General features: G+C 32.8%; 1 protein-coding gene across 1 annotated transcript; it reads left to right on the top strand.

The window, feature by feature from the left end:
* The first annotated feature begins 9,760 nt into the window (after nucleotides 1–9,760).
* On the top strand, nucleotides 9,761–11,181 carry LOC106688023 (uncharacterized). Its single transcript, XM_014432281.1, has 2 exons — nucleotides 9,761–10,238; nucleotides 10,642–11,181. The coding sequence occupies exons 1-2, from the start codon at nucleotides 9,794–9,796 to the stop codon at nucleotides 10,956–10,958; spliced, it is 762 nt and encodes a 253-aa protein (XP_014287767.1). The 5' UTR covers nucleotides 9,761–9,793; the 3' UTR covers nucleotides 10,959–11,181.
* The last annotated feature ends 5,957 nt before the right edge of the window (nucleotides 11,182–17,138 follow it).

Here is a 17,138-nt window from a genome sequence, read left to right as displayed (position 1 = left end):
CATAATATAAACAAAAATAAATTGATTTCTAATTGTTCGTACAAAATTTCATATGCAATTCAAATTCAAATTCAATTACCACTAATTTAGTATTAGATTTTGTTTTTCATTAATCAGCAAATATCTTGTCAATTAAAATCTGAATAAAATTTCATATCCCCTTAAGGTATTGGTGTAGTAAAACTTGAAGCATGAACAGGCTTGGAGAAAAAATATCACTAGGCGATTAGTGACTATTAGTACCTGGGGGTAGCCCGCTCGGTCACGCTTGCCAGAGCGTGTCATTGGCGCTTCTTCCACGCTCGTTACCTTCTTTACTCAATTCTCACCTTTTATTTACTTAAATGGCTCCTATCTAAATTAGTTAAACTGTCTGTCTGAAAATATTGCGATAACTCGCATGGATATCTCATTTTATTATTTTCTATTATGTTTGTAACCTACGGGTATGCACTGCCGAAACGTTTAAATTACGAATCGGTAATCATTATTCTACGTTCGAGGACAGGTCCGGTCTAAAAAAATCCTATTTTCTATCAGAATATAACACTTAAAGAAGGTTATTAATAATATGACGCATGCCAAAAAGGGTTTAACTTTTGGTGGTAAAATACGGGTTCTAGGGCATCAACATGCCTGACTTAACTGGTTTGTTAATATTGAGTGAGGAGAAGGAAACTAAAAAAACTATAAATAATCGATAATTTTGATCAAATCAGTCTCGTTTTAGTTTCGACCCCTTCTTTAATGATTAAGGACTTAATCCACCTTCATTAGAAGTAGCACCGGTAAGATTAGGTCAGAAAGAAGTTTTTTACGCTAAATAATCGTTTCAGATAGCTAAATATTATATAATGGCAATATTAAATTTATTTATTGAAACATACACTTAAAACAAATGTGGATCTATAATTGATATAACTAAATTCAAAGTAAAAGTTAATTTATGTTGTTATAATTTTTTTTTTAAATTACATCTGCTGTATAGCATCAATTCTATTACATAATAGCAGACAATGTAGAAATAACATTAATATAATAAAATTAATAGATAAAATAATAATAAAAGTATATAGTACTTTCATGAAGCAGTGAAGTCAGAGTTTAAACTCTGAAAACTAGTATTTATTAGGATCGATTCGTAAGTAACTTCCGTTTTTTCATGATACATTTGCTCTCATTAAATAACAAAGTTATATTAATTTTATGACCGACATTCCTACTAACCTCGAGGTAAATCTGAACTTCGGTGTTGTGGCCGTGTCCCCACTTTTTGGCTTCACTTTTGTTCAGAAAGGGAGGAAGTTATGTCATCCTTTGGATTCAACCATTTATCCATAGATCTATTCCTGTATCCGTTCCATACATAATATTTGATTAGAACTTCTTCCCATCTCAATCAGAGCCCGAATTGTTACTCACTCTAATTTCTAGTATAAGAGGTGAACAGGAGAAAAAAAAAGTAGTTCTTTCACCCCAATTTTTTATTACCTTAATGAAAACTATGTATAATTACTAGTCGAAATGATGAGTCTGGCAAGTATAGGTGGGGGGGGGGATAAAAAATGGTGTCTCTTTCAAAACGTTGAAAAAAATTAATTTTTATTCCGAGCTCTATATCCTTAAAACTACCAACAACACTTAAGAGAACGTAATTTAAAGTAGAGTAAATTTGCTAAAATATGAGTCCTAAAGAGCTGTTTACGTTCAATAGTTCTCGAGATATAGTTTTTTAAAAAGCAACATTTCATAAAAATGATGTACAGAATGTAGTGAAAGATCAGAAGTTAGAGTATTTATTTTGAGAAATCTATATCTCAAAAACTATTTGACGTAAAAATGTCTATTGACGCTAAAATTAAAGCTAGTTTAATGCACTATAAAGTAGTTCATGATGTTAATCTTCGTAGCAGTAGTAGTTTTTAATACATTTGCTGAAATAAATAGATTTATAGGAATTTAGATAAAATATCTTGTGCAAACGTTATATTCATAAGGTCATAAAAACTACTACCCTTACGAAGATACGTGACATGAACTCCTTCCTAGAAAGTTAAATTATCTTTATTTTTAGTGTTGGCAGACGCCTTATGGTTCCTGAGAACTACTGATTTTTCAATACATTTGTTATGAAATGTTGCTTATTAAAAAGCTATACTTCGAAAACTACTATATGTAAATAGTTCTATTAAGACTCATATTTCAGAAAATTTACTCTTCTTTAAATTATGTTCTCTTAAGTTTTCTCGTGTTGTTGGTAGTTTTAAAGATATAGAGCTCCGAATGAAATTTATTTTTTTTAACGTATTGAAATAGCTGCTATGTTTTACTCCTCTTACTTTGTTACTCTTACTATGTTTTACTACTCTTACTACTCTTGCTTGTTTTACTCCTACCTATACTTAGCAGACTCATCATTTTGACTAGTAATTATTTTTCATTGAAGTAATCAAAAATTGGGGCGAAATAACTGTCTGTTTTTCTTCCCGGCTCTTGTACTATTCAACCCCCGTATTCCTTAATACATACTTATATACTCCATTAGAACAAAGTAGTTTTTTATTTTTATTTATCAGTTGAATATTGGTGTGAGTATTTCGAATTTCAATCTAATACAAAACTAGTGGAAATTACCTGCTCACCCCCTCTCGGTTTTTAAATTTATGAAACCTTGGTAACATTAAAATATGAGCTAGAAAAGTTTGGAACTCCCCGCTCAACCGTATATCTTGATATATTGCCTGAGCAAAGATTCTTCACACTCCAATACGACAGTGTTAACAATGTGTAAATAATAATGCCAGATTTGCATTTTCTATTAGCTCTGCGCTTCGTTAAACATACTTTCTTCTTGTTCCGTTTCGGTGGAGTTCATGTCCATGTTACATTATGGATGGCTTTTAATTCCACGGGGTTATCTTTGTCGGTCCGATTACCAATGTGCTAGTAACATAAGATTCGGATACGGGAGCAACAATGGTATTCCCGAATCGGGAATCTCTAATTATTCTACCTAATGGTCGGCAATTCTGCAATAACATGGATAAATGGACCTCACTATTATTATTGGACCCTGAGGAGATACTTCACTACTATTACTGGTCTGTGAGAAAGTACCTCACTACTATTATTGGACTGCGATTACTTTTAAAACCTACTCAATTTCTACAGGAGATAAAAAATATATAATTATACCGTATTTAACCAGAGTAACTCCAGTCTGGCCATTATGTTAAAATAAATAACACAATGAATAAATTATTTATTTTAAATTACTTAGTTACTGAGTTTTATATGTTATTAATGTATTTATATTTCATTCTTCAGTTTAACAAATATATATTTTTTAGACTTAAACATAATTTGTTATTGCTATGAATTAAATGTACTTTATGGAATTTTTAGTAAGGAATAGCAGTTTTAATCTGTTAAAACTAGTCAGTTACAATCCTTTTCAATTATTTAAAAACATTTACATTTAATCCACTCAATAATTTACTAGTTTTTTTTTTATTCAAAAAGATTTTTATGACAACAGAATGACTTACACCACATAGCTTATAAAGTCTCATATCATAGCCATATAAAAAAAAAAAACAAATAGCCGAAAATATTCAGGATCCAGGGGCATATACATTATCACCAGCAAGGAAATTAGTTGAGTTCTTATTTATTTATTTTTTTATATATCTTTAGTTTATTTTAATCTTATATATTTGTTTTGAACTTGTTTTATTACTTTTTAATTTATTCATTTATTTTTAACTTATTTATTAGTTTCTAACCTATTTATTTGGTGCCAAACTTTATTACTTATTGTTATTTAATTTTAATTTATTTCTACATTTTCATTTATTAACAACGTTTTCTTATTGTTCCTTTATTTTTATATATATGTGCTTACTGAACTTATCGATTTTGAATAAGTCCATTAATTTAAAATAGAACCTGTGCAGTAAACCCAATATTTGTAACAGATCAGTGGATAAGAAGAATATAAGATAAGCTAGACTAGGGTGTAGTGAGAGGATTAGATATATAGTGATAGTAAAAAAACAATAATAATAATAATAAAGAAACGAACTTGAATGTTCGATCCCGATACCACAAATCGCTTGCAACATACATTCTTCGAGTGATGCCCCTCCAAACTCAATTCTACTAAATCAGTTTTAAGCAATCCTCCTATCTACGTTTCGGTCTACTCCTGGGATGTTTACCCGTCGGTTCAATGTTTATTAACATTTTAGAGATCCCCTTGTTACTAAACCCTACAACCTTACACGCCCATCTTTTACGCCGCCACGCTTATAACTTGAACTATATTTACCGGGTGTAGTTTCCTTAATTCAGTGCTGTGTAGTCTTCTTAATTCTCCCGTTAATTCATCCTTTTTCGGTCCAAAAATTTTATATAATACTTTATTTTCGAAAACCTTAAGGCGCTGTTCATCCCTTAGAATAGAAGGGCCACGTATCGCCGACATGAAGAATAATGGGAAGGATAATAGTTTCGTAAATTCTAGTTTTTAGGTATTTGGACAGAAGGCGCGTGCTAAGCAGTTTCGAAATTGAAAAATAACATTTTTTTCTTCAAGGCATTTCCCGCCTTCAACCTCGCTTTTATCTCCTCAACAATTTCGTTTTTCTAGTTCGTAGAACCTAAATACTTAAACCTATCTACCTGTTTAAACGAGTTTCCTCTTATATCTATATCACCGAAATTGGTCGCGTTTCCACTTCTAACCATATATTTTGTTTTATACGTATTTATTCCAAGACCTAGTTTCCTTACTGTAGTTTATTAACGCGATTGTATTTAGTATTCTATTTTACCAAATCATTAGCATACCCAAGCAGCGTTATTTTACCACCCAAAGTAAACACTTTTCGGTATTCATCACACTATTAAGGGCGTATTCTAGTGCTAGATTAAACAAGATAGGTGATTAAGAATTGCCTTGTTCTAAATCCGACCGGACCTCGTATTGAAATCATGATTACCTATTCGCAGCTTATTAAACGTTTCAGTCATGCACTTCCGTACGAAATTTACTAACTTCTTTGATATTCCCTGTTCAATCAGAATATTATACAGCCTCTGGCGGTCAATAGAATCGAAACCACTCCGTTCTATTCCAACTTCTTCAGCAATATTTGCCATAATGAAAAAAATTGATCATTAGTAGAACAATTTAGGCTAAAACCACATTGGTAGTCTCCGATGATTTCTTCAGCGTATTCCGTGATTCGGCTAGTTAAGATTGGTGTAAATATTTTATAACAAACAGGAAGGAGTGAGATTCCTTAATAGTTATTACAATCCATCGTTGGCCCTTTTTTGTGAACTGGAATAAGTAGAGACTCCTTCCATTCCTCAGGCATCTCCTCAATTTTATTGATGGTGTATTTTAGAAACTCCAATTTCACCGCATGCCTTGATTAGTTCACTATGAATATTGTCAGTTCCCGCTGCTTTATAAGGTTTTTATTTTGCAAAGGTTATTTCGACTTCCTCCTGACTCAGTTCTTCTATCCACGATTTAGCACTCTTTTATTCAGTCAGAGGAGAATCAAAAATATTTTCCGTATTTAGAAGTATTTCTTAAACGTATTGAGTATATCTACCGGATTAGCTAAGATATTATTATTTTTATCTATTATTTCCGTCACTACAGAGCGTAATTTCCGCAACAAAGAAAACAAAAAGGAAAAAAATACAAAGGAAGAAGAAATAAATTTTTAAAAAATACAACTTAAATGTAATTTCATTATTTAAAATAAAATGCCAATGTATTTTGCTTAAATTATTTTTTTTATATTGTATTTTAAGATAGTGTAGTATGCTGTGTGTTACAGTAACCTTGTGTATTTAGGCAGCATTACTTCATGACAATAAAACATTTCTCTCTAATCAAAACATGTGTAGTTTGTTCTAGAACGCTACCTAATTCTTGAACTTCATCTTGACCCAGATTATTAGACGTCGAATAAATTAAACAAAAAATACCTTAAATTAATTACGTGTGTAATGATCACCTGAGCGACCAAGTGGCCATCTATGAAGCTTTCCAGGCGCTAAAAGTGGAACCGATAGTATTATTTACTGGATCTGTAGCGGAGAAAGTCGTGTGTATAATTCACATTGACATATAAGTATGAAAGGTTACGGCTCGGAGCCACTGCCTTTAGATAAATAAACAATATTTCTATCAAAAGGGGTCTCTTTTCAAGGCTACTAGTTTTACGAAAACTAATTATATACAATATTTATCTCAACGATCTTAAATTACTTCATACAGTCCAAGAACCCGTATTTAAAACAATCAAGTTATTTCACCCAAAATTCTTGATTACTTTAATGAAAGCTACATACAGTTAGGAGTCTAAATTTATAACTGTCAATACAAATTTAGGATGTTTCAAAACGTTATGAAAATCTCATTTTTGAGTTCTAATTAGAGGAAAAACATAACCCGTTATTTTCTGTGAGAAAATAGACCAATATTTACTTAGGCTATACAAACAGTACAGTACCATTAAAAAGTATATATTTAAGTATTAAAAATGTACGACCACTGAAGTTGATTTCTTTAAAGAAAAACCTACTCTGTGGTACCCCTACTAGCTTGAGGGCGGTCAGAAGAAAGGTCTTAGAGGACAAATTAACATCATCCTATGCTACAATCTTTGGAATATGTCAATTAAAAATAAAATCAAAACTTTTTTTTTTGAGAAGTGCAGTGGCAAGGAGAGTCACAAAGGTTAATGTAACATGATAACAATATTACATGGGAGGGAACTTAAAATGCCTAAAATTTAGGTGTGGCTAAATTGGTAAGCACTATGTGGCAGTTAATTATTTATTCTGTTACTGTAGCCGTGAGTTAACCCTGTGCCTCGTAAAGTGGATATTGGGGAAAGATATCGCGGTTGAGCGTGATTATGACCAAATCCTTACAAAGTACTGAAGCCCTGACCCATTCGTGGGTCGTAGCGTTACTTATTTTCATTTTTACATACAATATACTGAGTGAATCGTTTTTCAACAGGTGCAATGGAATGGAATAGAACAAAAAGAAAAGTCCATACATACAAAAAAATATTTTAGGTGAAGGTATATTTATTTAATAATCATAAGCAACATTATTTCATAATAATTTTAGTTTGCAATCAAGATGAAATTTGTTCGTCAATGACATCGCCATAACAATTCAAAAAATATATTAAACCTAATTAGAGCTATAATATTTTTAAATTTTCACTTATTAATTAATTAATTGAACACCGTCTACAGAAAAGTAAATTATCTAAAATATGAGTCCTTAAATAGCTCTTTACGTTTAATAGTTCCTGACATACAGATATTTCAAATTTTAAAAAAAGTTGTATATTTATATTATTTGTTATAATATAACAAAAAATAATACTCCTACCAACGAATTTACAAATATCTATTAATTAAATTGGAGCTAGATAAATGCACCATAATGTACTTCATAACGTTTGTTTTCTTAGGAGTAGTCATTTTCATGATATTCGCCAAAATAAATTCATAAAATATTGACGTCATGCTGTTTGGAAAAACCTTTGGTTCATGAAAAACTATATCAGAGAAACTATTAGGCGTATATTAGTTTATAAGTACTGAAATTACTCAAATAAAGTACGAAGTCAGTTACTTTCTACTTTCGTAGGACAAGTAGTTTCCATGATATTTTCCAAAATAAATTCATAAAATATTGACGTCATGCTGTTTGGAAAAACCTTTGGTTCATGAAAAACTATATCACAGAAACTATTAGGCGTATAGAAGTATATAAGCACTGAAATTAATCAAATAAAGTACGAAGTCAGTTACTTTCTACTTTCGTAGGACAAGTAGTTTCCATGATATTTTCCATACTAATTCAGAAAATATTGATTTTTCGTTATTTGAAAAAAAAATATTGCATTTTGAAAAACTGTATCTGAGCAACTATAGAAGGTAAAGAGCTTGTATTTTAGTAAATTTACTCAACCTTAAATTATATTATATTAGGTTTTAGTAATGTAGGTAGTTTTAAGTACTTTGAGCACTGAATGGATAATGAACGAAACACTTCAGAGGCGTGCAACTTTTTTAAGGACATTTACTGTATTAATTGTATAGTGCGCTCATACGTTCTAAGCTGAATTTCTTCCTAGTTATTCATTCTGGCTCCAATTTATAGGAGCATTTAATGACAATAGGTAATTATATATTTGTCTTGTACTCGTTCATAAACTATACTACAGAGGATGAACATATCGAGTTGCACAAATAAATGGAGTTATGTATATATTTATGTAATTTATATTATAATAAAATATAAATATGACTATAATCGATCTCGAATTATCTATAATTATCCAAGTCTCCAACGATCTGTTGCCTCTAGGAACCATGTGAACATATATTTATCACAATTTATGTATTAAAAAGTTTATTATTAATTTATGTATTAATAAAGAGTCAAAACTTAAAACAACAGAAAAAATTATAAATGAATTTTTATTTTTTTATAACAAAAATGAACCGGCCAAATAATAATTACTCTTGAATTCAACAAATGAAATATAAGAACGCGATCATTAGATCACTCGAAAATAATGAAGAAAAGCAAAATAAATCAAACATTATACTATTCATTTCAGTTTTAATTAATTATTTGTGGAGTATTATTATTAAAAATTTTCAAAAGTTGAATCTGTAGTATTTAAAAATAAAAAAGTATATATTTGTCACTAAAGAAAGAAATGAATACTTTCCCACATGAACTAGCGAAAAAGTAATTAAGGAAGGAGGTGGGATAGAAATTATTTAGAAAATTAAATTAGTGGTATAAAGGAATTAGAAATTTTTACATTTGTATAAATAACTAATTATACACCGGATGTAAGCGTATAAAGTTGATTATAAACGCTAGTACGGGAACATCGTTATGGCTAGAACACAATAATTTGAAAACTCGTTGGAAAACATGAGATTTGAGAACCTTATTTCAATGAGGTAAATTTTTAAAAAAGATTATTCCAAGGGGTTCTTATACCATAAACTGCTTATAAGCGCTCTTGAAAGATATTAGTTTTCCAAAAATGTTTAAGAAAATAGTTAGTTTCAGATAATACTCCCGATACCCTTGATGACTTGGAAAAATACGGTTTAAAGTGTTAGGATATTTTTAATTTTTACTAATTTTTATCAATTGGTCTTTGCAGTAATACGCCTGCGCTAATTTTATTCATAAATACATTATGTTATTGGTCGAATATCGAATATTCTGGTAAGGTTTAGATTTGTACAATAGGGCTGGATACATCAACTATAAAAAATATTCGCTTTATAGATAAGCTAACCTTGACATTCCCCGCGATGGCAGAGTTACTAAATGTTTCAATTAAAAGTTGTTTCTTTAAAATTCATTTTCACTTATACGTATAATAATCTCGGGCTAGAAGGATGAAAAGCATTGAGGTGACGATCGAGCGAGGTCATGAGCGAGCCTGAGACGGTATGGAATCGATTCTTGAGGGGAAAAGTATTAAGATAAGAGCGGTTAGATAGACTTGACATCCTAGTTGTAGTGTTTCGGCAATGTTCGGTAATATGAGGAATAAGAACAGGATCTGAAGCAGAAGGCACCTGAGGAGGGTGTGTGTAGGAGCGCGTAAAAGTGTGTGGTTTCACTTTTGATGCATCCGGCCGGAATGGGGTCGCCCCCACCTCAACGGCTATAAGACTGGGTCTCCGGCCGGCGGAGGAGCAATCGACCATGTGGCGTGTTCTTGTACTGTCCTGCCTCTTCTGTTCCCTGGGCCCGGTCCTCTCGGCACCGGCCGAGCAGCAGTCCGGAATAGAGGACGGCCTCGAGACCGCGTACAAGTGGGTGCAGGGGTGTGGCGAGAAGGATATGTCCCTCTGCCTCAAGATGAGGGCTCTTACCTTCGTCGATAGGGCGCTTAGGAAGCCAGAGGACATACCTATCTTCGACGGAGTATCATTGGTGAGGACCGAGGCAGCTTCCAGGGAGAACAACGGCCGGGCTTTATCAGAAGACGAATTGGACGCCGCCTTGAAGCCCAAAGACCCGGAGGCGAAGGACGCCGAAGTGGAGAGTATGCTCGTAGACCGCGTCGCCAGATTCCTCCAGACCCATACCCTCCAGCTCAAAGTGCCCGATTCTTCTATCCAGGAAGTCAGGCGCTCCTTAGATGAAGGTGAGTACTTACTTCATCTTACTCATTCAACTTTTGATTACGTGTCTAAAAAACACTATCATTATTTCTATTACCGTCATAGATCAGAATATGACCCAAGATTTTTCTTATCGAACTTCATTCATAATCGATTATTATCACATCAAAACTTGAATAATCCATGAATCAGTGAAATACCTATATAAACATTTTTGATGGACTTTAAAGTTCACTATTATGACTAATTTAATTAGAAAATTTAAAGTTTACTATTATGACTCTTAAGTCTTATGATCGTTATACATTAAGTAACAGTTCATAACATACTATTATCAGTTTTGTAACAAATATTATATTGATATAAGAAATTGTTGTTATTAAACTTGAAGAATTTCCTAATTATTAATTTTCTTTTGCCTGACAGCTAGGGGTAAGAAGAAGAAGCTGAAGATGCTCCTCCCCCTCCTCTTGATGATGAAGTTGAAGGCCGCCGCCATCATCCCCTTGGCCCTGGGTGCTCTCGCCCTTCTGGCCCTCAAGGCCCTCATCGTCGGCAAGCTGGCTCTGGTGCTGTCCGCCCTCATCGGCCTCCAGAAGCTCCTGGGCTCCAAACAGCAGACCCAGAGCTACGAGGTGGTCGCACATCCTCACTACTCCGAGGAACATCACCACGGTCATTACAGGCGCTCCTTGGGCAGTGACCAGGCCTACCGGGCGTACGCTCCACAGGAACAACACTGACCCCCCTTTCCTTTCCCCCAACCCCGCCTCTCAGGGACTGTCACCCTTATTTATTTAAAATAATTTATTATTTATAAAATTTTTTTTACGAATTGTATTTTATTTATGTACAATTGAGACGACATTAATACGACTGACTAAATAACTCAAGACTAGATGAGACAGTGACAATGAAATGTAAATATTATACATATATTATTTAATAAAGTTTGTTTTAGTCTTATCATTGTATTCTATTACCCTCAACACCCATTTATACTAGAGAAATTGATAATAAAATTTTTTTCTTAAAACATTTGTCTATTACTTACAAATATACAACCAAAAATTTAATTAAAGAATAAAAAATAATGAATGGAAATACTCTTGATACACTTGCTTTCTTTGACACATTTATAAATCGGTTTTCGTTCATTATAGAAAAAAACACGATAGAACTGTAACAGAGAAACAAAACAGGTTCTGAAATGAAAACCAGTCAGAGAGAAGAAAAAACTCAGAGGGGTAGAGTATGGATTGCCTAAATAGGGATGAGGAGGAGGGAGAAAGGTGAGATGTGAAGGAGGTGCTTTCACTAAGACCGTTAGGGTACCGGAAGCACCTGACTTTCTAGTGGAGGATCAGGTTGTCGATGACCCACTAAGAGATGGCGATGGTCGAAGAAAGTTGTCAGTCATTCCTTATTAGTTACTTCTACCTCGCCCTCTTCCGGATCTTATACAGGATCCTTCTGGAACGAGAGTAAGGGCAACTATCTCGGGGGGACATCACTCTTCAAGGCCCCCATTTCCCTCTCTTGTCTCTTCTCTCTCTTGTCTCTTATTTTTTCTTCTTCTATGGCGTCCATACCTTCATGTTTGGTATAGGTCGATAATAAACACCTTTCGGGATATGGTAAAAGTGCAGAAGAGACCATTTCAAATAATTAAGACGTTTCTCCAGTATCGATGATGGACTGATACATATATGTATCAACATTTATTATGTTATATATTTTTTTAATATCCTGGCCTGTATATAATTTTATAAAACATTAACGAATAAGAAGTAAATAAATGATTCAATTAATTTTGAGAAATCATTTTCACTATCAAGAAGGCAGGCGATATTAATCGATTATGAAGCTACTGTATCCATCTACTTTCATTTCGCGCCATTCTCTACCATTGTCAATGACACTTAGATATTTATTATTAGGTATCATTGTAGATATTTTCAGACAATGAAATCTTTTGATTCAGATTTAGAAATGAAAAAAAAAAGTCTAGAAGCATATTAAATTAAAATAAAACAATTCAACATTTAAATTGGATTAAAAAAGTGAATATTGAAAGGCTTCTCATGACAAATTTAAGACATAAAATATATATTTAGAAATTATTAGCTACCTATAAACCAGTACTCTACCTCCAGTAACTAGAGGTGCTGCTAAACATTTGTTAAACCATTGCAAATTTGTGCATGCCTTAGCGTGTGGATAGATTATTTGGACTGGATGGTACAAATGGCCTTAAATTGTGGCCAAGTGTAAGTTTTTGAGGACATTTATTATAACATAGCATAAATGTACATTTACAAATACATTATATGTCGGGATAATTAAACATATCAACGACATATATAATTAAACATATTAATGGATAATTAAACATATTAACGAGTATGATATAAATATTCTAGAAGGAAAGATGTATAGGTTATATGATACAATTCCTATGACTTATTATTAACCACATACTTTGCCAATATTTACGATTCCTTTCATTTCTCCTATCAATTATTTTCATATTTATAATGAAGATAGTATATCTATCTATTTCTTTGTTTACCAATTATTAATACGTACTCTGGATTCACGGCAAGTGGTGAACGTATACGAGTCATAAGAAGATAGCAAAAGTAGCGCCTATGAATAAGAAACATTTTGACGAGACTAATCTCCTTTTCGTGCCGTGACATATTGCTGAGTCGGGACATGACGGGCAGCAAGAAGAGCACGAGCGAACTATCATCTTGTTATTAGACGACTATTTCATTTCATATTCATAGCTGAATCACTTCTCAGTAATCATTTTTAAGTATCAACTAAACTTATGTTAATGATGATCTATGCTTGTTAATTTTTTAAACTGTTTGTTAATCTTGTATTGAAATATTCAAATTGTTCCACTATAGAGTAAGTTGATTTCCCTAAGCTCTATAATTTTTAGAATTTAGATTTGATCTTCCTTGTTTCATACCTCTAAGACTTCTACAACGCACCTAACTCTTGAGCTTTTTCTTTATTTTTATTATTTTTCGGTCTTTATATTCCTTTTCTTTTTATTCACTTATTTATATTTTTTGAGCAGATATTTTTCTCCCAATTTTCCTACTACTCAATATTTTAAAAAATCTATATACAAAAAAAAAATATACAAAAAATTATATACAATTTTATTTATTTGTTACTCAATATTGTTTTAGGATGGGCATTCATAATCATGTAAAATAATAATTTTGTTTATTTAAATTGGTAAATGAAAAATCAATAAAAAAAAATCTTTTTTTTTCCAACAGGATACGGGAGTTTTTTACGGATTCTGATTGGAAATGAAAATTTTTAGAAGAATTTATATCTTACACTTTTTTGACAAGGTGATTCTTGAAGGCTTAAATCGCTATTAACCGCAAATAAAACAAAATTTTCCATTTTTTATGATTTCATTATATTCATGCAACCTGTACGGACAATCGAACGAACATAATACACAAAATCATTTCGGATTTCAATAATTATGGTATTTATTTCTTAATGCTTTCTTGCCATAACAGCTATTTGAGTCTCCTCGGCCTGGTTGTAAAGTACATTAACAGATGCAAATAAAAAAAATTAACAGGTCTCAGAGGAATTCCGGACATAAGCATGAGAAAAAATAGAGACGGTTAGAAAACTATTAATACCCTCACCCTCAAAAGCATAAAAAATTAATATTTATGTTATGATCCAGTAAAAATCCAAATTCAAGAAATTGGTCTTCTTGGAAAAAAGAGGTTAGGGGGAGTAAACATACATACATGATTAAACTTATCATGGAACTATTTTATAATTATGGCCTTAATTAAAAATGACATATTTGAGTCGATTGCGAATTGCCATACATACACATATGGCAGTATGTAATTGAACCCAATAAAGTATACATTTGGCTCGAAGAAGGTATACTGGAGAATATCCATCTCCTGGATAATGAGGTCTTAAAATTCAGGCTCCACTCCAGGTTAAGCACTCTATTATTGACATTTTCGATCCGAGCTGCAAATGCCTGGGAAAAACAACATCCACTAAAACTTACAATATTTTATTTATGATTTGGAAAACGTTATGGATTTCCTATTTCCCATTTTCAAATCCAATTCATCAGACTGATTGTCTAACTATCCATAATATTTCCTCCATTAAATTATAATTTATCGTTATCATAATTCATTCATATCCGCAGTGTTCGATGTTGCTCAGTTCCCTAACTAAAAATAGTACCCTTAACAGCCCAGTCAGGAAACTGCAAATAGCATCACTAACAGTGCAGTTCGGGAACTGCATTCATAAATCAAAGATGTGTGATAAGTGTGAAGTTTTAAGAGTATTTGTTTTATCAGAAACTGCTACATTGAAGAATATGTGACCCATAATAGTATTACGAATAATACTATTAGATTTAGACTTAGTAGATGAATAATCGATCATATCATAAAATTTTAAATAACAAAACAAACGCAGACACTTTGTTTACACTCTAGTACAATACACCTAATCTTACTAACTGTGGTTGGTTTTTGATCCCACATATTGCTAAGAGTAATGAGCCTTATTCCTATAATTCATAAATAAAGACTTAAAATGTCTTCACTGTTAATAAGACTACAGTCTAATGATTCCTTAAACTAAAGGGAAAAATTGAAAAAGTAATTTACATCAGAAGTTAGTCGAGAATATACTCGGAACGAAAGATGATGATAGAACCTGCCTCCCCCCCCCCCAACTCGAAAGTCGGTTGGAGGTCAGGAGCCCGATCTCAAAGCCACCGCCTCCTTGTTAATGTAGAGGATGAGAGGCCTACGGATGCCTACGCACGCACCTGTTAAATACACCATTAATTTAGTGCATTGAATTAACCCCAATAGTGGTAAAAGTCACCGCATTGTTTTCCATTACTTTCATCTCCACACAAGATTTTTTCTGTAAACTTCAGGAGTTATTTGGCGGCATAGAAGTTCGTACGATAATTCTCGTGTTCATAGAAAATTATAAAATTTGTACAATAACAGCGTACGCTGAAGGACGATAATTCCAATCCTTGTTGATTTCTCTTTTTTGCAAACTAGTTAATTACTGTCTGTCCTGTAATATTGAATTAAGGGAGGGTTTGTTCCAAACTAGTTCTAAACTTTTACAATTTTTGTTTCCAATTTTACGAAAACCATGCATGAGTCCAAACTTAAGAAGGAAACGTATTTCCAGAGGTCCTAAAACAGGTACTATGCATCTCATTAGTTTGATAAAGCTACCAATTACGAAATGTTATGTTGGATCTACGTGTTTGCCCCTTGCCACAAATGCAATAATTACACAAATGGTTTGTAAACAAAGATAGCAAACAAACATCGGTATCCAAGCGCTTGTTTTGTTCTTTTTACTTTTGCCGGCTATTACATTCCATTTACCCTATATTTATTATAAAAAGGAACACAATAAAGATAGGTGAATTAAAAGGAAACATAAATATCAGCAAAGTAGGTGGTAGATGTTAAAAATGTATAGAAATGGTACTATGACATAACCTATACATCTAACATTCATTTTAGGTTTTTTATCAAAGTTAATTCAATAACCCAAACATATGTCTTTATAAACTTATATTCGTGTTGTGTTAAATGAAAAACTGCTAAAGTTAATTGACAAGATTTAAAAGTATTTACACAGAATCGGCAGAATTTTAATTTATGTAATCTTAAAATGGAGTTCATTATTGAATCTGAAGGTTGGGTAAATTCTTTAACCAATTAAAACACAATGAGCTGATATGTATTGACCTTTCAACAATTCTAAATATTATTAAGGTTTATCGCCATGTATCCCGATACCCGGTCAGGGTGGAGTATCTTTCATGGAACCTTTCACTGTGTCCCTGGATATGTACACATCTGTGTTTAGTTTGCCACATGAGTTCCTTATTAGATCTACTAACACTTAAGTGTTACAACAAAAACGACAGTTTTTGACGAACGATCAGAAGCCAATTAAGCAGGTACAGGCCCTTCCTGGACATGTCAAACTTTCCCCCCTCTCGGGCTGGGGGGGGGGAGGACGCCTATCTAGGGAGCGTTCTGTCACTTATGGCCGATGGGACAACGAGACCAGGAAAAAGGTTATTGAAGAGGAAGACGAGAGAGGACTACGCTTGAGAGAGGAGAGAAGTACAACAGGAAACACAGAATAGAGACAAAAGCAGGAGACCAAACGAAGTCGTAAGAATGTAACGTATGGATGCAGCACAAGCGCCCTTTGATTTGTGCCCAAAAATGGACACTCAATTGGTTGGCCACAAATTTAAGCTAACTTATACCAGCCAATCCAAATAGACCATCTAAACGCTGGCGCATGAGCGAATTTGTCTAAGTTTGTCAAACGTAAAGAGACACCTATAGGTTTTCAAGGTTCAGTATGTGCGATCGAGGCCTAAATTTCGAAATATTTGACTGGGTTTTCTTGAATTGCTTGCTTTCTTGTAGGGCTATTCCCTATTTTTTATCATTATTCATTATAACACCTAAGACAATGCAAATTAAAACAACTTCAGAAACAATAAGTAACCAATTAAAAAAGAGAAGAGACAAATTTAAAAAAGAAAAAAAACACAAGGAAATATAGGAATTGTAAGTTACAGTCCAACAGGGCCCGTTACCACCCATCATCTACACAAGTATCCAAAGACTTATAATATTTAAATAAAATAAATTGTATTTAATTATATCTAAACATTATTTAAGACGAACCTTCCAGAGGAAGAGCCCAAGAGGAGAAAAAAGTTAGTTATTTCACCACAATTTATTATAACTTTAATGAAAACTAATGCTAGTTAAAATTGATGTTGCTCAGCCTCCACTGGCTCATTACCAGTGATGCGGCGAGAGGGATGC

The sequence above is a fragment of the Halyomorpha halys genome, unplaced genomic scaffold (genome assembly GCF_000696795.3).
Source record: "Halyomorpha halys isolate HHAL.00 unplaced genomic scaffold, Hhal_1.1 Scaffold1041.1, whole genome shotgun sequence".
In the NCBI taxonomy this organism is placed as follows: Eukaryota; Metazoa; Arthropoda; class Insecta; order Hemiptera; family Pentatomidae; genus Halyomorpha; species Halyomorpha halys.
This window is presented reverse-complemented; position numbering and strand designations above follow the sequence as displayed.